The following is a 21,651-nucleotide window of genomic DNA, read 5'->3' on the forward strand; positions in this document are numbered from 1 at the left end:
GAGATGATTTGTACAAACATTAATAGCTGTTTTTTTGTGACCACATACCCATTAATCTCCTGAAAGATTTTCAAATGATACATTGAATGTGTTGGAAAGAGGTAATTTATAAGATGTAGCACAGGCTCTAGATGAAACTAAATGGGTGTAAAACTCTTCAGATTATCACACATACTGTTTAGGTAGCGAGATTTGGTTAAGTTGCATTGTTAAAAGTGGATAAATACTTTTCAAACCAACAACTGCTTCCCAAATTCATGAAACAGATTGTTGAATGGCAAGAAAGCCATGCAAACCATCTAGAAAGATTTGTAAAAACTTTCCAAACATTTCTGATGATTTGCAATGTGTAAGGCAATTCTATTTGAATAGAATTCTAACTTCAAGATTGCACTTCATCATGAACATGTATATTCAGAATTTACTTTTCACTCCTTAGTTATGCAAGTCTCTTCTACTGGTAATAATGCCATGCACACAATTATAACAATATGTGTTGTTTTTAATGGATGAAATTTGAATGCAAAGTGATTTAATTTGTATCTGTTGTCCATCTATATCGATGTTGAAAATATCTGGTAATTTATGTAAATATTTATTAATTGTCTGTGATAAATTGTTGTGCAAGTTCTTGCTAAGAAAAAAAAACTATTTTTCTTATTTATTTATTTATGAATAAAGTCTTCATTACACATCACATCGAATTACAAGTTTTTTTCATCAACTTTTAATTTACAAACCTAACTTTGACAAATTGATATTCTACTTCAATCTAACCTAAAATGATTGATCTTTTTCATTTTCAATAAATGAACTAAATTTCTGTTGATATATATTCTATCAACCCACCAAAAAAAAATTGACCAAGATTGTTTTTTTTGCTGATGTTGTTGATTACTTGGAGAGAATCACAGGATAAGTCTCGCTGTTCAACCACGAACCAATGACTGCTGTACTTTTTAATGATGCAAGCATGAGCAGACAATGTCCAGATACTAAGTGAAAATGCTGGTCGAGCTGTAGTCCTCTTGATGTGCACATCATAGCTTCTTGTGGCCATAAACTTGCAAATTATAAGCTACCAAAGAGAGTTTAATCTTTCTACAAAACAACTAAAGTAGCCATAGTTTGTGATGAAATTGGATCTCAGAACAAATGGCACAGTTGACCAATATTACTTCATTGTCTCTGTTGGTAACAAGTTGACCTGATGGCAAGTTGGTCAATATCACTGCACACATGTAGACAGATGTCTCTGTTGGTAACAAATTGACCTGATGGTAAGTCTGCAAAACAAAAGGAAAATTCATTACACCTGGATCCTAGTACTTGTCCTTTTGTTTCAAAGAACATTTCATCTTAAAACACTTTGAAAAAGAACATATGGTAACTGCCTCTTTGAAAGAATCAGAGCTAAATCTAATCAAAATAGGTGAACCTATAAATGTAGGTCATGGCATTACACATAAGACTACTACAAATGTACCCCTACAAAGGACATTAACTATCATATATAGCAAACATACCTATTATCACAATAAGATTGCCCTTAAATCTTCCTCTTTAGTTACATTGCCACAAATCCATTTTGTAACCTTCAGTCGCTGACCAGCAGTCAGACAAGACAAGTAAATCTACCAGTTTGCCATGGAAACTCCGTCATCCTTCAGTTGCTGACCAGCAGTAAATCTAACCAGTTTGTCATGGAAACTCCACCATCCTTCAGTCGCTGACCAGCAGTAAATCTACCAGTTTGTCACGGAAACTCCATCATTCTTCAGTCGCTGACCAGCAGTAACATGACTAGTTTCCAATGAAGTACCGAGGAAGGATTCAACCACTATGTTTCCTTAGGTACCAAATATTCTTTCTTCAGAATCTGCGGTTGCCTAAAATGTTATAAAAGCACCCTGTCAATTTCTTTCTCTAATTCACTTTCAAATTATATTTCAATACAAGAGTAGAGATAAAATTCTTAAATTCATCTACATGAGGTTGATTGTTGTAATCTTTATAGTTTCCATTAAACTGCAATACAGAAACCGGACTTATTATGACTACATATAACTGACAATATATTGTAGAATGTTTAAACCTACGATTGTACATCTTGTTTATAACAGCTTAAGGCGACTTTTTAGGCAATATCATTTAAAAAGTAACAATTCATAAATCAAATTTACCCTTCTGTAGTGATTTTTATTGTTAATATCCTAAGAATTATACTAATGAATGAAGCATCTGATACATAACACCTTCTGCAGATAACAGTATCAACCTAAACCCTTACTTTGTGGAACTATACAAAGAGTCGATGTCATACATAAAAGTCAACCACAACTTTACTTGTCCTCTTAAAAACAGTTCTGCACAAGACAGATTCTCCGATACATGATTGATTGATGTCACCTGTCCAGGTGTACTTCACAGGTACTGCCATTGTCTCCAAGTCTGTCCAGGTCTACACCACCAGGTGTGTGTGCAAGAAGTCAACAGGTGGAAGAAAGTCGTCTCCTTCGTCAACAGGCGTAGTCCTAGGAAAGTCATCTTGATACTTTTCTTGTCTTCCATCTTCTGGCTGTTGAGTACCTCATGTCACACTTCCATATTCCCAAAATCACTTAACAAGGCTTTCAATTGTGAGATTAAAAGGTTTTTGCATTTATCAGAGGGATTGTGCTTGAAATTTTTAAGAAAAAAAAACCATTTAAAACGCAGTCAGTCATATGTGATTCAGCTTCTTTTCACTGTATATAAATTACGGCAACATAATGTAAACAGACTTAATTTGACATTATTGTATTTTAGTTAACAAACTGTAATAGCTAACGACATACAGAACCTGCATATTTTAGCACAATAATATCATCAAAAAAAAAATATCTCACTAAATTAAGATTACCAATAACATAGGTACAACTACAGATTTCTGATTTGTTTCATGATTCTGTCAATGATTCTCATTTGTCTGAATTAAGGTCTCGTTACAGACAAAAAAGTACATGCCATTCAATCTGGTAAGGTCTCTTTCACAAAAGAACTAGTCCTTCAGAAGTATGTCATCCATAAAATTTTATTACCACTGAAGTTTTCAAAAATACACATACTTAAAGTACAAAGTGAATCATCTCATACATAAGCATAATTCATTAGATGCCAAGGAAACGCATGTCATTTTCATTTACTTTGATTCCTTTTCAATTTCTCATTGAACATTAACCAATATACAGCAAAGCATCATGGCAATAATGATTCATAAACGAGCAAGTCGAAGATTACTATGTCATCAGTAACTTTTTCTCTATCATAAAAGAAAATGAAAGATTTTCCTGAAACCATATTCACCAAAAATATTAAAAAACTTTCTGCTTTTCTATCAAAATTTCAAATACTTGAAAATAGAAATAATAATTTTACTTCATAAATAATAGACAAATAAAAAATCACTTTGTAAATAAGGAGATTCTCTGAATCTTGTCCGATATACTTGTTTTGTTTGATTCTATACAATGATGAGAGCACTGGAGCAATCTCAACATGTTAGTAATGTAATTGACACAATACATATCTGTGATGTGCAGGAAATGTTTCGATGCAATTTGATATGTTAACATTAAATCAGTTAGACTATAGGAGGACTAAATTATACATAGAATTCAATCAAAAAAGCTTGATTTGTCCAGCGAATGCCATTACTGTGAAGAGCTGGCCCAACACTATGAGGGTATGTTCAATTCTGAAAAGTCACCAATATAACACAAGAACCATCTTGCCTTGACCTGAAGAATAGTACAACACACATCCTCCCATACATAGTTTACACAGTAAGTATAGGCTCATACCAAACAAGAACAGTATATGTATGTCCATCCTAACAAAATGACCTAGTTAACTAATGATACTTATACAACACTGTAAAAACTCACGAGCTGACACCAAAAACAACTCCAAGTGACACTTGGAAAACCAGACAGATATTTAGTATACCAGAGACAGGTAAAACTTGTAATTCAACAACAATATGACAATAAAGATTTTCAAATTAAATGAAAAAAGACAAAAATAATTATCAAACATGAGCCATGCTGTACTTGTCTATAGTTGAAGAAAATGGACTGCCATTCTTAATTATTACAGATGATAGATACAGAAATCAAAGGTCAAAATGACTAACGATTAATATCAATCACAAGTTCTTCAAACCAATGTCATGCAATGTATATATGAAACTAAATTCAATTTGTCAAGAATGATAAAATGTAGCTTTTTGGTCACTGTTTCCCATTTTTCCAAATCTGTCCTGAATGTAAAGATGTTAAGATGTGTACCAGGATGTTGAAAACATGTTCATGAATATCAATGATATATACAATGTCATAAAAACCATAAATATTAACACTGCCTTAATATCATCTATAAAAGTTGTAATTTTGGTGCGATGTGGATAAATACCCTGTTTAGTGTAGTCTATACATCAGATGATGTTGGATTTTCTCATATAGCACTTAATATATAATGAATTGTTTTCATAATATCCAAAAATTCAGGTATCATTCTATAGATCAAACTGGGCGTGTGTAGTAGACATCTTTCAAATGTTATGAGCTGATTATAAAATAATTCAAAATTAAATGGTCAGGACATTATTCTTGATTCATTTTGATGCACTCTTAAATGTATTTCTGTGACTACGTATTGAACTACACAGGAAAGACAAACTCTTTTGGAAAAAGAGTTACAATTTGGAGTATGATACATGTAGTATATGTCTTTAAAAACATTATCAATTCAGCAATTGTTAAACAATTGAAAACAATGATTTATGAATGAATATCTCCAGTATAATCCCATGTGGAGAATGAATATGACAAATGTACAGTGATAATAATCAGAAAACAGAAGAGGTCTGATACTTAACACCAGAATGTCAACATGTACATTGATTACTTACACAACAAAAGCTACACTGTAAGTAATGCTACTGGTAAGTGGATAAACTGACAAAGCCTTTCCTATCTACAAAACCATCTATCAAACAAAAATTTTGTTACCAATGAAATAAGAGTCTTTAAAACTGATGAGTTTCTCTACTTTTCTTCTGTGACAGAAAATATGAATTTTTTTGTTCTTCAGTCCATAATGAAGTCATATTTTAGTAAATACATTTGGATTTGGCCAGGTCTACAAAGTCTGATTAAAACACAATCTTTTGATGTAGTCATCATTAAACTTTGCACAGGTTGATTGTAAACTGAGTCAAATCTTCTTTCATTACAATATTGAATTACTACATTTAAGATGAACAGGTAATGTTAGTCTTTCAGAATTTTTGTCAACCTTGTCGACAATAGGTCAACCTTATCGACAAACGTCAACCTTCCCGTGGAAATTTGTCATTCTTCCTGTTGATAATTGTCAACTTCCCGTCGACAATTCCATCAAGTCAATCAAGTTAATTAAAATCTGTAACTTTGTAAGTTTCGTTATCAAGTGACGCTGTCTTCTTCCCAGCAAGTCAGTAAAGCTCCAACAGATTATTGTCCGGTTTGTTTTGGTCATCCGCAAGTCTCTTGGTCAGTAAAATCAGTGTCAGGAATGGTCAGTCAGCTGTAAAAAAGAATACTAGTCAGAAAATGTCTATTACAACATTGGTCAGCCAAATGTTGGATTCAGCCCATCATGTGGTTCAGCAAAACACATTCAAGAACATCTTTATAAACACATAGGAAGAATTAACAGTGTTAGGCCTGAAATGAATGCAGAATTCACCAGTAACATTAAAATGATCAGAACTACAGGTTTTGTATAAGGACAAGATTTACTCAATCTGTTACAAAGTTTTTAAATCTGTGAGACATCTGATAATCAAAGTCTTTTGTAAAGCAACATAATAAACATCTGAAGAACTAACTGAATTCTTATGATTTTTTTTAATAAACCAAAAAATTTTCCTTCTTGTTTTCACATCTAGAACAGAACTACTTTCAAATGAAATTTAGAAGAAAAAAAAATAACATATCCAAAAAAAAAACATTTTTGTACATAGTAGTACATACACTAGATCAACATGTGATGTTTATACAAGAACATTATTTTCTGTAAAGGTAAGACACCTGGAATGATCAGACACCGGTATTTATAAGGCACTTGCATAGGTAAGAAAACCTTTAAATGTTTGACACCTGCATTAATAAGACACTTGTATTTATAAGACACTTGTATTTGTAAGACACCTGCATAAATCAGATACCTGTACTACTATGACACCTGTATAGGTAAGACCCCTGTTTAAGTCAGATATCTGTATAGGCAAGACACCTGTATATGCAAGACATCTGTATAAGTAAGACACATGTCTACATCAGATACAAGAGTAGGTAAAAAAAACCAGTTCATGTCTACTGTAAATTACATGTAATCATTCTAAACAGGACATAAAGTTTTAGCGGAGGTAAGTGTTACCTTAAGAAGAAAGAAAAGATGGAGTTAAATTTACAACAAAAGCTAATAAACAGCAATAGTCTAGTCTTCAGAGCAAAAGAAGTAATTTGCCTCAGTTAGCAGTCAAAGGCAGTAGATAGGCAAAAATGCATTAGGTAGTTGCAGGAGAGGTTAAAGTGCATCTTGTTAAAAGGATGATTTCAGGGCAAAACTGAATTAAGTACAGTATCATCCATGGTTTTTGTATATGCCACTTTGATTACCCTACAGAAGTAAGGAAAAATTGCCAGTTTAAGGAGACAGACAGATTATATATCAGATACCCCACAAAACTGTTTCACTCAGTTTACATAAATGAAGACCAAGAAAGCGATTTTCACAGATTTGATGGAAATATAGAGTTGAATTGGATTGAGAATAAGTGGAAAACAGGCTGTCCTTTTTACTGTAGAACAGTGGGAACGAGAGAGAGTGGGTAAGGAAGAAAGGTATTACCTGTCTCAGTAGCGGGGTCGTTTTGGCTCCTCATCACCTCCTACGTTGTCATTGTGCTCGTTTTTAGGTGGCTCTGCCTCCAACACTTTCAGACGATTACCAGCCAGATTCTGACCATGTAACACTTGGATAGCACGCATGGCAGAGTCCTTGGAGGCAAACTTGGCATAGCCATAATTACGAGCTGTGTACATAAGGGGAAAAAACTTGTCACTAAAAGTTAAAAGCAGTACTATGAGAGGATTTTTATTTCTATTTTCATCATGACAGTTTAGTCCTTCTACATGGATATTCTCATTTTGAGATTTGATCCTTTTTGTCAACATGGATTACTGTTTTAGTTAGTGTCTTTTATTTTGAGATAAAACATGTCAAATGTTCATAGCCCAAGTCTTTAGATATTTGATTTTTTTTCCACACATAAATTTAGCAACTTTGACCAGGAAAATCATTCAGTTCAAATATTATGGAATGAAATGACAGAGCAAGTGTGAAGTCTGGAAGGGTTCAATCTCATAGTTAGCCATTGTTTTCTTATAAACAAAGTGCAATATTCTGCATTTTTATTCTTCTTGGCCCTTCATGAAAATTCTTACATCTTGATGAGTAAACAATAGCAAAGCTACAGCAGGGTTAAATATTCTAATTCAATCCTAGATGACTACTGCTGAAACGCTTTAATCAAATGCATCAACTGAAACAAGATAAACAAGGGGCCCACAGGCCTTAAGGGTCATCTGACTATAAAGACCTATATGAAAGAGGTCAAATAGGCCAAAAATATATTGCTCAACTATGCTACAGTTTACATAGAAGGCACTGATTGGTTCATAAAAATATTTTCTGCAAACTTTAAATCATATTCTTCATACATGTATTACACAAATGCCATTACTCCAGACATATTGCTTGTTGAAAAAACATGCTACAGGCCCAATATCAAGATCCTTGGCCTTTTCGTAACACAGAAGAGGTTGCTTATGCATTTCAACACATTTGACCCCTGTGACCGTGACGGTAGGTCATGATGAACTAACTTCGAAGCCCTTTATCCCAGCATGCTACAGGCCCAATATCAGCACCATGGACATTTTGGTAATTGAGAAGAAGTTGTTTAGATATTTTAACATATTTGACCCCCTTGACCTTGAAAGCATATCAAGGTCATTTATATAACCAAGCTCGTAGCCCTTCATCCCATCATGCTACAGGCCTAATATCACCATCCTTGGCCTTTTGGTTATTGAGTAGAAGTCATTTGAATGAAAAGATCATGCATGGCAGCCGGCGCAAAACAGATGGCGTACCATGACGGACAAAACACAATGGCTATAGGTCATTCTGACCCTTGGGGTTTGATAACCTAACAATAAAAAGTTAAGACCAGTAGAGGAAGAAGATACATTTTGACAGAAGAAAGTGTAATGCACAAGTCTATGAACAAGCTTCCTCTTTAAACTTTCTTAAGCAGTAAATGAAACAATAAATGTATGTCGGAAACTTTTCAGGTTTTAACACTTACCAGGAAGCAAGTAGACATCGATGAGATTCCCAAATCTACAAAAGGCGTCCCGTAAAACTTTCTCTGGTATACCTGAGGGCTGGCAAACAATAAACAGTCTCTGTACTACCTCTGTATCCTCTGGTTTCATGGATTGAGGATAAGGGAGGGGTATGGAAGTATATGCCACCCTCTCCATATCCCCACCTACAGGTCCTAGTCCTGCCCCCGAGTTGCCAGTCAGCACTCGGTCAGGGTTAATGCCAGCTTTCTCAAGTATCAGGGCCGCCTGCAAGAAAACCTGAACAAATAAATTCTGTGATAAAAACTTATAGATGATATCATTGATAAGACTTACCAAATGTTATACCGTCATAACGTTTCTATCAGTAAAATCTTCTCAGATATAAATGATATAATTCAATTTTTATCATAATTGCATAAATCATCACTGACTTTTACAGAACAAATAACCTTTCAGTTTTTTTTTGGGGGTATCACTAAGCATATTTCCTTCTCTGAAATCAAGGTTTACTTTAACTTCAGCTGTAAGTACTTAATAAGCCGTAATAATTAAAGGATGTACATTGTTAAATGTTTACAATTGTCGTCCTGGGTTTGGCAAAAGGTATAAAAAGATGTATGCTTACTTACTGAAAAAATAATATATTTTGAGGGGTTCAATTTACATGGTTATTCCAAAATAATCAGTGGACACTTGATTTTGTTGATAACTCAATAAATTTTTTTTTTTTTATAATTTTTTATTTTTCAAAGATTTTTCAAAACATAAATGTTTCACTTGCAGCCTTTCAAAGCCACACATGCCCTCACACACCAATACACAGACACGCCATACAATTTAAGGGCCTAACATCATTTTCACTCTAAATTGTACATAACATATCATTATCATTCGCAAAGAATTACATGTATCAAACAAGCACCAATCCTCATCATCATCATCAAACATCAATCATCATAATCATCATCATCAAACATCCAGACTATTAACCAACAGAAAATATAGGTGGCTACGGAATTTGGCCCAGCCCATACCTTCTATGGGATGAGTACACACACACACACTCAATAAATTTACTTATTTTGTAAATTTGTGGATTTAGTGTACTCATGATATCAGAGAAGATAAATCCAGAATAAATGGACTAATCCAAACAAAATAGTTCTTGTTCCTACTTATAATACTTACTTTTTGTTTTCGTCCTTCCATGCATATATGTACCGAGATGTTCTAACCAACACACAAACCCAACATGTCTATATATACAATGTACTCACCCTTTGAATCATGTCTTCAGCTTTGTGTTGGTCTGGACGTGCTGCACAGTAGCCACGATAACTGGTAACATTAAAAACAAGCAATGAGATAAAAGAGACGTGTAGTTCTAGTTGATGAAGAATTGACAATGTCTGTAAAATGAAACTTCAGATGGTTGTATCCTTTTAGTTTTTGTTATAGCCCCCATCATTTAATTTAGTAATGAGATAAATTTCTGTTGCTGCCAAAGTAACTTGCAGTTATCCCACTACCACAATAACAAGACACCATCATCAGTATTTCCCCAACCATAAAAAGTTTTCAAACACATCACATACCATACAACATCCTTTGCTGATTTACAAAGCATTGAGGAATGACGTTATTCTAAAACATTCTCTATGTAGACACAGCTTCCCTTTCAAACTTTGTCTAAACCAGATTTTAAATTAGTGCACAGATACCTAAAAAAATGTTTGTGGATATAGCATCTACAGCATGCGCTCTGTAGAACACACTCTCCAGTCCTTATGTATCACTCATGTTAGTGTAATTACTGTTTAATTTTCTTCTAGATATGGACCATGGAATTCCTCAATATAATGGAAGGGTGGACAGAGTCTGTTTCAATATTTCCAATCAACATTATAAAGAGATGATAATCCATTCACTAGTCAGTAGAGCAACTGTTGATTGTATATATAATATTACCTGTCATAGCCACCACTCATGTCCTGTTGTGTGTCTTGTGTTGGTGCAGTGCTTGGTCCGTCAGCAAACCTCACCATCAATCGACTGCCAATGGGATATTCAAAACCATCAAGTTTGTCACGAGCGTAAGACGCACACTGCCCAGTAGTGTATCTTGCATAAGCTACACCTGAAGTAGAGGAAACAAGGATCACTAAAACAGGCAGAATATGTATCTAAAATTGAGTATAACTATGAGTTCTACACCTTTTATCATGAAGAGGGAAGGGCTGCCATTGATAAGTCAGTATAAGAAAATCTCATTACTCTTGTCCTCTTATCTTATGGAAAATCCTAGGAACAATTTAACTCTTTAATATTCATAGAATAAAAAAATCAATGAATTTTTCACCAAATTGACTGACAATTCAGTTAAACATCCTTTCCATTAATTTCTTCCTAATCAATGACAATTCAGTTAAACATCCTTTCCATTAATTTCTTCCTAATCAATGACAATTCAGTTAAACATCCTTTCCATTAATTTCTTCCTAATCAATGACAATTCAGTTAAACATCCTTTCCATTAATTTCTTCCTAATCAATGACAATTCAGTTAAACATCCTTTCCATTAATTTCTTCCTAATCAATGACAATTCAGTTAAACATCCTTTCCATTAATTTCTTCCTAATCAATTTCCTGGTGAATTATGGCTTTAGCATGAAAAAAGCATCACTTATGACTTAATAACAGATATCTGTAAAGAAGAAATCAGATCAAAAACTTAAATATTTTGGATACTATTTAACTTTTATCTGTTTGAAGTGGACATTACTTCAGTTTGATGAGTCGACACTAAAAATATGAATTAGATACAGCCACACTTACCAGTGGTCTCGTTAAGATCGCAGTACTCGAGGCCCGGAATGAGACTGAAGAGGCGTGTGAGATAGCCCTGGGTGAGACCAATGGGTGCTGTGATGTGAAGTCTTGTACTGCCATGACTCTGATAGGACTGGAGCATTTCCATAGGTCCAGGCTGGGGGTTGTTGCCCATAGATAGCAAGGGCTGGGAGGGTGTTGGAACTGACACTGTTAACACAATATCAGAAATCTATGAACAATCCAAATCCAGACAGATAATCAGCAGATTAATCTTTCACACTTATATCTACTGTAGCATATGTTGTCAATAACTGATTTGAATTTAAAAATCATTCTATCTAAACTCCTTTATCTATATAAGATATTTTACTATTGAGGTGGTGTACTTATTAAATTTGCCAACTTACTCCTGTTTGGTTCCTGGTAATAGCCACCGCCACCTCCACCTCCATACTCTTCTCGGTTGTTGCTACGACCCATTTCAAATCGAGACATTCCCATATCCTGGTAACCCCTCTTCATACCTGAAACAGATAAATCTATAAAATATCTTACCTAAATAAACCCTTGTCAATTAGTATCATCCATGGTGACATTATTATTAAATTGAATTTAAATCTTGCTTGATTCTCTATTCTTTATATATTAGATATTTTTCGCAAAAGCAAGTATCAGAATATCAGCATAAGAGATATGAAATCAAAAGTGTCCAACACAAATACAGATTTAGGATTTAGTAAATTTTGTAACACCTTAATGTAAATCATTGTTGAAAGTTACTGGTAAAGAAATGTTTTAAATATTATCTTATTGGCAATCCGGTTACATTTTGTGATATGTTTTGTATATGATAGGACCTCAATAACTTTCTAGATTTTCTCATTTAGTAGAAGTACAAAACCATTGTGAGTGACCAAACCTGACTAGCTATTGTGACAAATGATTTATCTGAAGGACAGCCTACCTTTCTAAACTCTAGAGTCAACCCTTAATACCCTGTTGATAGTTACTGCCTTCTACATAATTTTCCCTGGGTCACTCCCTTAACAGAAAACTTACCTCTATCTCCTCTGGTGTTATAACCTCCCATCATGTCACGGTACCCCCCTTGGTATCCTCCGTACATGTTGTCCCTGTCGCCACGATCTCGCCGATTATGATTGTCATAATCATCCTTACTTGGCTTGGGGTCAGCAAACTTTGGCTTGAAAGCTGAAAACAACATTAAAATAACATTTGGATTTTTTTTCATAATTATCAGTTTTACATACATTTGATAATCTCTGTACATCAATCAAAGTAATCATTTAAGTATTGATACCAAAAACATAGGACAGACAAGTAGGATTTTTCTAAGTGAATTGTAAATTATTTCGTATTGACAAATCCGGTGTTACAATTTTATCCACATCTCAATGAGTTTACATCTTAATTATGGAACTGTGACTACTGTAAATGTACATTAAATAGTCATCTTACTTCAGTGCTTTTTGTAATGAAAGTATTGTGCTAAAATATAACTGTAGCATTTGCAGTTTGTTTTAATTTCTATTTAGCAATTATTGTGGAGGCACAAATTCATCATTGAATTATTTACAAATCATCTTTAGATTTCCAAAAAATGACAAAGTGCTAAAATTTGATAGTGCCATCTACATGTTTACAGGAAAATATCAGCAAATCAATAAAAGAAGTCATATAGTTAAACAGGGAAGTTCAAAGTTTGACAGACACATGATGGATTATGGAAATATTGAAATTTATCACTGGTGAATGATGGAAAAATCTCAACAAAATCGTGATGCATGATGGGAAAATTTAAAAAAAAAAAACCCTAAAATGATTCCCGAGATACGTACATGGATCACAAGTCTCCATGGCCAGGGCAGCATGGTAGGCCCTGTGATAACGCACATAACCAAAGCCTTTACACTCCCCAGACACTCGATCGGTCACCAATGTGGCACTCTCCACATCACCATATTTCTGAAATATTTGTCTGCCATTGTAAGTGGTCTGAATTGCTTAACCAAACAGAAAATTTATCATAAATGACATTTCACTTTCACTCTGACACAATCATTAAAAATTAATCAAAATCCATTCATATTCTCTGTGAATATATTTACTTATATGCAATGACTTAGAAGCGATAATTATCCTGCGAGAATAAAATGTTCATGAAATGAAAACTATCAACATTTCAGTACAAAGTACTGATATTACTGAAGTGTTCAGTAAAGAGATGTATTTTTAGGAACACGGTGGCTGCCTTCATTACTTTCTTGTTGCAGAAGAGAATACAAGTCTGTATTTCTATTTGTCTTACTAAAATGGTTACTATAGTAAACATCAAGTTTACATGATTTTAACAAATAGAAAATAACATAACATTAAAAACATTAAAAAAAATCTTGAAACTGAGAATAAGGTGTCTCATCTGACAAAAAAATATCTCAAGTCACTTACCTCAAACTCCTTTTTCAGGTCATCACGAGTATATGACTTTGGAACAATAACAAACAATCTTAGCAGTTTCTCATCTTCCTTAGGATCTCGAACAGATCCTTCCCTTTTACTGCTGGCAATGAGAACCTATACAACAAGCAGATTGACAAAAAATGATTATAAAAAGCGTTAAAACACAAAATATTCTGTGGAAAATACAGTCAATAGTATGTGTATTTGTTTTCTGTTTTGTTTATTACAATATACTATTCAAACCAAACAGCAATGAAATATCTGTGTCTAGACTAAGTCATAAATCCCAATTAAATCTAGAAAACGGTATATGTATGTCTAGACCAGTTTCACTAACAACTTTCTTTTTCTAAATTCCTGGTTATGACTGGCTGTTTCTATACTGAAATTTACACTTGGGTCATTTTCAGGTATTACCATACCATTCAAGGAGGAAGTTTATCAATATTGGGGATTATTATCTCCAATAACGCAGAGTTCAACAGAGTGACTTATCGAGTTTGTGAGGTAAAAAACCAATTGAGGGCTAATGATATGTATTGTACATTATGTACAAACATCAGCCTTAAACCCATGAAAGTGGTTTCTTTAAAATCTTAAACAATGACAAAAATCTGACCAGACAGAAACAGAATGTATGTCCAACATGCCATTCTTGGGACACAAAGATGATAGAATAAAAATTTCTGTACTAAAATGCATTTTGCAAATGAAAAATGGCAAAAGTTTGAAATAGAGTAAGACGGAATCTAGGCACATAGATTTTATTATCTTTGTAAAAAAAAAATTATCATAGAGTGAAAAAGTAATACATGATTTTGTGCAAGATGTAGCTCCAGGTAGTTATTGGTACCAATCAAATGTCAAACTATGAGACCTTCGGTATTGGATTTTAATTTGTCCTGACATAATCCAAACGAAAATGCAGATATTTAACAGAACAATATACCAAAAAAATTTCAAAACAAGTGATTTCAATTATTCCATTAATGTTACACCCAAGTCTCTACAGAGTTTCTAGGATAATGACACTAAATTTTACTTGGATGTTTACTTTCTAGATATTGAGTTAGTGACACTGACCATCAAACCCCTCCACAACTTGCCTTAGGAATTCTAAAACTTAACCTTTTTTTATAAAGTTTGATCAAAGTTTCTTGTTAACTAAAATAAAGTCACATGAATGATAACACCTAATACATGTAGGGCCAATGATTTTCGATTTCAAATTTGCACCAATTCCGTTTCAGATTTTCATGAATTCCGTTTTTTATCGGTTTCATGAGATCAAACACTGACATAGCAGATAGTCATCAAAACTTTATTGACTGGATAATTGAAATTTTCCTGACTGGAACAATTGAACTCATAAACAATCTTAGAATATGATATCTCAGACTAGTTTTCTGACTAGTATCGCAAAATATATTGCAGCAGTAGTATTAAAACAAATATGGATTGAGATCCTAATTCTCTCAGCATGTTTCTTGGATTTTATAAGACTCTTGACCATGTCAGCTCTGGTAAAATCAATGCTGTACTGGCAAAATTTGCAAAATAAATCGTCGTCATTTTCATAAAGGTCATCTGGGAACGGTGATGCCCTAGATTTCTCATTGACTTTTTTAATAGGATCAAGTCTACGTTTTTTCACACTCGAAGTGCTTGGCTTGTCACCACTGTCAATCACGATGTGTACATGCACTAACCATGTGACTTTGGTTACCAACGTAAACTGGTCCAGTGTGGGATGTCGCTAATGTTTCCGAAGCACGGTTCAAGCTGTTCAAACAATTTCCTTGTTTATGCCATAAATTAATGAAAATCAGCACAGACATTGGGATTGGAATGAAAAGCATACAGAATTTCAGTCAAATTCAATATGAATATATGGGAGTTTTTCTGACTTGGATTCTCGTTCCTATTCAAAAACCAAAATTCTGTCCGCGATCGCGAAAAATCATTGGCCCTTTACATTATCTATAGCTTTCTGTTAATGGTAAATGTTGATCTACATACTTTAATAGGTTTAGGAGAGCCCTCCAACTGTTTGCCATTCATTTCTTCCATTGCATGAGCAGCCTCGGATGACTTGGAAAACTTGATGTAAGCTACACCTGTAAAATAAAATTATAAATGAGGATTTGAATTTGGAATGTGCAACATACAACAATCAAAATTTGTTGAAACAGTAATATTTTTTTTGTGATCGAAAATTCATTTTTTTTTTCAAATATCATCAGCACAGAACCAGCCAACTGACAGAAAAATATAGCCCTAGTTCCTCCAGAATTTTAACACAGAGAAATTGTTCAAGGACTTAGACAATTTAAATACAAAATGCTGATTGGAAAAATTAAGGTCTAATTAGGGGAAATACAGGAAAGTTTTTAATTTTTTATTGGGAATGATCAAGTTGGAGCCCATAATTAGACCCTACAAATGCCTGTCCAAATCCTAGTAAACATTAAAAAGAAAAAAAAAGTCTAATTATACAATCCTGATCATGTTGGAGTTGTTGAATGATCCCAAAGTTGTTACAGGTAGTATATACATTATGTGCTATTATATGTTATTTTTAGAGAAAAAAACACATACATTATTATAGCAACCATTGACAAATAGTTTTAAAGATCACTGTTTAACTTGTTAACCATACCACCTATTCATCTTGCCAGTCTGAATACAAATCTGTGTGTAATGTATTGTAATCCCAGCGAAAACACAGGTGAGAACAGTCAGTCTATAAATAGATTCACTCACCTGTGCATGCTTTTAGTGTGATTGGCAATGCATGCTTAACTTACATGACTTACCCTGAAGGCTACATGTTCTTTTGGTGTTTCCAAAAATATGTGAGAACAGTTAATTCACCAAAACACTAGGTTAAAGTCAAAAAAAATAAAATTGTAGGAACCTCAGAATTACAAGGGGTTACAGAGATTAAAGGGACCTCAGAATTACGAGGGGTTACAGAGATTAAAGGGACCACAGAATTACGAGGGGTTACAGAGATTAAAGGGATCTCAGAATTACAAGGGGTTACAGAGATTAAAGGGATCTCAGAATTACAAGGGGTTACAGAGATTAAAGGGACCCCAGAATTACGAGGGGTTACAGAGATTAAAGGGACCTCAGAATTACAAGGGGTTACAGAGATTAAAGGGACCTCAGAATTACGAGGGGTTACAGAGATTAAAGGGACCTCAGAATTACAAGGGGTTACAGAGATTAAAGGGACCTCAGAATTACGAGGGGTTACAGAGATTAAAGGGACCTCAGAATTACGAGGGGTTACAGAGATTAAAGGGACCTCAGAATTACAAGGGGTTACAGAGATTAAAGGGACCACAGAATTACGAGGGGTTACAGAGATTAAAGGGACCTCAGAATTACAAGGGGTTACAGAGATTAAAGGGACCACAGAATTACGAGGGGTTACAGAGATTAAAGGGACCTCAGAATTACAAGGGGTTACAGAGATTAAAGGGACCACAGAATTACGAGGGGTTACAGAGATTAAAGGGACCTCAGAATTACAAGGGGTTACAGAGATTAAAGGGACCACAGAATTACGAGGGGTTACAGAGATTAAAGGGACCACAGAATTACGATGGGTTACAGAGATTAAAGGGACCTCAGAATTACGAGGGGTTACAGAGATTAAAGGGACCTCAGAATTACGAGGGGTTAGAGATTAAAGGGACCTCAGAATTACGAGGGGTTACAGAGATTAAAAGGACCTCAGAATTACGAGGGGTTACAGAGATTAAAAGGACCTCAGAATTTCGAGGGGTTACAGAGATTAAAGGGATCTCAGAATTACGAGGGGTTACAGAGATTAAAGGGACCTCAGAATTACGAGGGGTTAGAGATTAAAGGGACCTCAGAATTACGAGGGGTTACAGAGATTAAAGGGATCTCAGAATTACGAGGGGTTACAGAGATTAAAAGGACCTCAGAATTACGAGGGGTTACAGAGATTAAAGGGACCTCAGAATTACGAGGGGTTACAGAGATTAAAAGGACCACAGAATTACGAGGGGTTACAGAGATTAAAGGGACCACAGAATTACAAGGGGTTACAGAGATTAAAGGGACCTCAGAATTACGAGGGGTTACAGAGATTAAAGGGACCTCAGAATTACGAGGGGTTACAGAGATTAAAGGGACCTCAGAATTACAAGGGGTTACAGAGATTAAAGGGACCTCAGAATTACGAGGGGTTACAGAGATTAAAAGGACCTCAGAATTACGAGGGGTTACAGAGATTAAAGGGACCTCAGAATTACGAGGGGTTACAGAGATTAAAGGGACCACAGAATTACAAGGGGTTACAGAGATTAAAGGGACCTCAGAATTACGAGGGGTTACAGAGATTAAAAGGACCTCAGAATTACGAGGGGTTACAGAGATTAAAGGGACCTCAGAATTACGAGGGGTTACAGAGATTAAAGGGACCTCAGAATTACGAGGGGTTACAGAGATTAAAGGGACCTCAGAATTACGAGGGGTTAGAGATTAAAGGGACCTCAGAATTACGAGGGGTTACAGAGATTAAAGGGACCTCAGAATTACAAGGGGTTACAGAGATTAAAAGGACCTCAGAATTACAGAGTTTCTTTGATATTGTCTATCATAATACTTCATCTAGTCAGTAAAAACAAACTGAAAGAATACATAAACTAACAACCTTGGTCTTGATCATGAAAGCCAAATCAAAAAGGTTTTTGATAATATCTAATGGTTCTATATAGCTCCATTAAAACACAATAAGGATGTTGTAGAGTGCAGTCATCACTGGAGAAATACACAATATTCTCAGGGTTTTCCATAAGGGCCGGTCGCCAGCCAATTTGACCAGCTACTTTGATCATTTGGCCACCTACACCAATCCAGTTCCGTACGCTACACATACACGGCAGGCCAGCCTCCTACTTTCACTACACAGCCTACTACTAACAAAATTATGGAAAACCCTGATCACTTATGTTTTTTATGACAAGTACATACAAGTTGCATTCCTTACCTTTTGTACATTTTTTTCAAGGACATTAATATTCAGACAGAAAAATTTAGTGTTCAAAAATAAATCAAATATGCAAACTTGTGCATTTTCATCTAGAAAATTTGTCATGATTTTAAAGCAATTAGTTAAAGCTAAAATCCTCTGTAGATTTTTGAGGAACATTTTTGATACTATATTACATGAACAAATTAAAAAGATGATATTTTACATAGGAAACAGGAATTTCAGGTCTGTCTAAATAGTGTCAACTAGCGACAAGTGTCTTGAGAAAATATCTTTTAATGTACTCAATAAAATTAGTGACATCAGAAAATACATCACAGTAACACTATTGTACCAAGTTTCATGTTGATGTTTTAAAACTTTATTACAGTATGTTAAGGAGAGTTGATTTTCACTCAATAGTCAACAGTACACTTGTGTGTTGTGTATCCCACACTCAAGAGCAGTCTCTTCAAACTCAAATCTTTATATGCTTAATGACTTAAATACTTGATTAGCATGTTTACACAACTATTTTAATTGAGTTACGGATGCCAGTCTGCACAAAATATCCATACTAGAATAACAATCTCGGATAATTTAACTCTCCATCTATTCATAATATATTGTGATGTCACTGTTTTGGGAGATACAGTCTGAAGACACTTAACTACAACCAATGTTATGTGTGAAAAAGTGTACATGTGTGCCAAACTGTCAATCTTGCTGTAGCAAAATCACTAAAGTTGGCCTATGTACAGTTATGAAACTGAAAATTCATATCGTGATGAATCATAATCATATTTCAAACAAGACGCTTTCCGATGCTTGTCGACACTTTTAAGATAGGCCAGGGACTTAGAAGTATCTCCCATATGGGCATATAATACAAATTGAGTATATAGACAACACGAGTAGCTTTCCTTCAATAAGTCTCGCAACATGCAGTGAACAGCCTTCAATTTTCATTTTCGAGTTTGTATAGATCAATATTGTTTATTTGCAAACGGTCTTAAAGGATACTGTAAGAACTAAGTAACTAATGCATTGCTTAATGAAGCGTATCGTTTTGCACCAGCCACGCCGGGAATGGCCAACTCGTTCAGACATCCTTTGCGCAAAGTTGGGCGTTGTTTGCTTTTTATAGAAATGAGCGAGTTTATTTATATGAATATGATAAATCGGGTGTGACTTAATTAGCTGAAGTATGAAGACTATGCGGTGATACTGTTTCTATGACTGGCTATAGGCTATATTGGATATAGCCACACGCGTGCATTTATTATTACAATAGCTGATAGTCACACTAACCTTTGTCTTCATTGGTTCGTTTATCTTTTACGACCCAAATGTCCTCGATTGTTCCATATTCTTCGAAAGCTTCTTTGAAAGTTTCTTCTTTGACACCCTTTCCACAGATGACAAAAAGCCTACTATTAGGGGGACGCACATCCTCCTGCAAATCCCGGTGTCGCTTTTCGTAAGGTTTGTACGCCATCTTGATTCGTTTTGGAAGACCAACAAAGCGGAACACAGGATGTATATAATTTCCGAATTTTGACGGATATGGGTTCCTCCATAAAGCGGAATGTTTAAAGATACGGATCACAACAACATATTATAGAAACCTCATGAGAGTGATTTCATGCTTCACTGCTTTATAGTGTGTCTTTTTGTAGGGTTCTTATAATCTTTCATCAGATTTACCGTAATATAGATATAATATAGATATAATATAGATATTTAGAGACACAGAAAGTGAATTGGGAAAAAAACACAATCTTGCCATGTTTTGAGATTAATTTCGACATGTTTCCTTTTCATATATTATGTGAATTCTGTTTCATGACGACAAATTCATATTTCTCGTGGTTATCAATTTCATTTTCTTCTCATAAATACAGTCAAGTCCCTGACTATTATTGTTACTAGATTACCATTATCATGTGTTTAATATGCAGCTTTGTCTGAATGAGAAATGATATTTTTTAAGTATCCTGATATTTGCTCAGGGAGCTGGTGACACATGATACAGAGGTCCAGGTGAAACATGAAAAATATGCCTGGAAGCGATAAATGACAGGGTATTTACTAGCTTCATAGGAAATACTGAGACCTGGCTCTAGTACAAAATAAGTAAATAAAAATGCCAAATAAGAAAAAAAGAAACAAAGATTATACGGCTACTCCAGAATAAGTAAAAGGAGAATAAGACAAGGTGTTCTGGAAGAGTAAGGGCTTCTGAAAACTAACAAATAAATGGAATATTTCTCAATGAAATCACTACAAAGACCATAAAACTTCCCCATAATTTACGACATGCATCTTTTGAATCGATATATTACCAGTTTTTCCATTAAATGACAACTTCTTACACGAAAATAAGACCTTAGTTTTCCATTTATTATTTCATACAAATGACTGAAAAAAAAAATGATGGGCTATTTTTCACGCTTATGGATGTCATTGGTTAGATTATAGAATTGTTATCAGTGTACATTGCGGTGAAGTACACCGATATCATCAGTGTATATTGTGGTGAAGTACACCGATATCATCAGTGTATATTACGGTGAAGTACACCAATATCATCAGTGTATATTGTGGTGAAGTACACCGATATTATCAGTGTATATTACGGTGAAGTACACCGATATCATCAGTGTATATTGTGGTGAAGTACACCGATATTATCAGTGTATATTACGGTGAAGTACACCGATATCATCAGTGTATATTGTGGTGAAGTACACCGATATTATCAGTGTATATTGCGGTGAAGTACATCGATATTATCAGTGTATATTGCAGTGAAGTACACTGATATTATCAGTGTATATTGTGGTAAAGTGCACCGATATCA

The 21,651-nt window shown here is 34.5% G+C and overlaps 1 protein-coding gene across 3 annotated transcripts; it reads right to left on the reverse strand.

Moving 5' to 3' along the window:
* Positions 1 to 437: 437 nt before the first annotated feature.
* Positions 438 to 20,298, reverse strand: LOC132543039 (RNA-binding protein 45-like). 3 transcript variants are annotated; one of them, XR_009553959.1, is made up of 13 exons: positions 20,100 to 20,286; positions 15,797 to 15,894; positions 13,766 to 13,891; positions 13,156 to 13,282; positions 12,356 to 12,508; positions 11,704 to 11,820; positions 11,300 to 11,503; positions 10,431 to 10,599; positions 9,740 to 9,800; positions 8,459 to 8,738; positions 6,937 to 7,120; positions 1,527 to 1,889; positions 438 to 1,286 (listed from the first exon to the last, which is right to left on the reverse strand). XR_009553959.1 is itself a non-coding variant. In XM_060206496.1 (12 exons), exons 1-11 carry the CDS (start codon positions 20,284 to 20,286, stop codon positions 6,942 to 6,944), a joined length of 1,701 nt encoding a protein of 566 aa, XP_060062479.1. In that variant the 5' UTR covers positions 20,287 to 20,298; the 3' UTR covers positions 3,056 to 5,607; positions 6,937 to 6,941. The 3 variants fall into 3 exon arrangements, 2 of the variants coding, with proteins under 2 accessions (XP_060062479.1, XP_060062478.1); XM_060206496.1 differs by lacking the exons at positions 438 to 1,286; positions 1,527 to 1,889 and adding an exon at positions 3,056 to 5,607 and having other exon boundaries at positions 20,100 to 20,298; XM_060206495.1 differs by lacking the exons at positions 438 to 1,286; positions 1,527 to 1,889 and adding an exon at positions 3,056 to 5,607 and having other exon boundaries at positions 8,459 to 8,726.
* Positions 20,299 to 21,651: the final 1,353 nt, after the last annotated feature.

This window comes from Ylistrum balloti, unplaced genomic scaffold (genome assembly GCF_031769215.1).
Source record: "Ylistrum balloti isolate Yb309-2 unplaced genomic scaffold, AGI_CSIRO_Ybal_v1 Utg369736, whole genome shotgun sequence".
Classification (NCBI taxonomy): domain Eukaryota; kingdom Metazoa; phylum Mollusca; class Bivalvia; order Pectinida; family Pectinidae; genus Ylistrum; species Ylistrum balloti.

Excerpts from the sequence above, each read along its gene's own strand:
- LOC132543039 (XM_060206496.1), bottom strand. The coding sequence starts at position 20,286 with ATGGCGTACAAACCTTACGAAAAGCGACACCGGGATTTGCAGGAGGAT. Across the intron at positions 13,283-13,765 it reads ACCTGAAAAAGGAGTTTGAG|AAATATGGTGATGTGGAGAG; the intron begins GTAAGTGACTTG and ends CAAATATTTCAG. Across the intron at positions 11,504-11,703 it reads TTACCAGGAACCAAACAGGA|TGTCAGTTCCAACACCCTCC; the intron begins GTAAGTTGGCAA and ends TTGTGTTAACAG.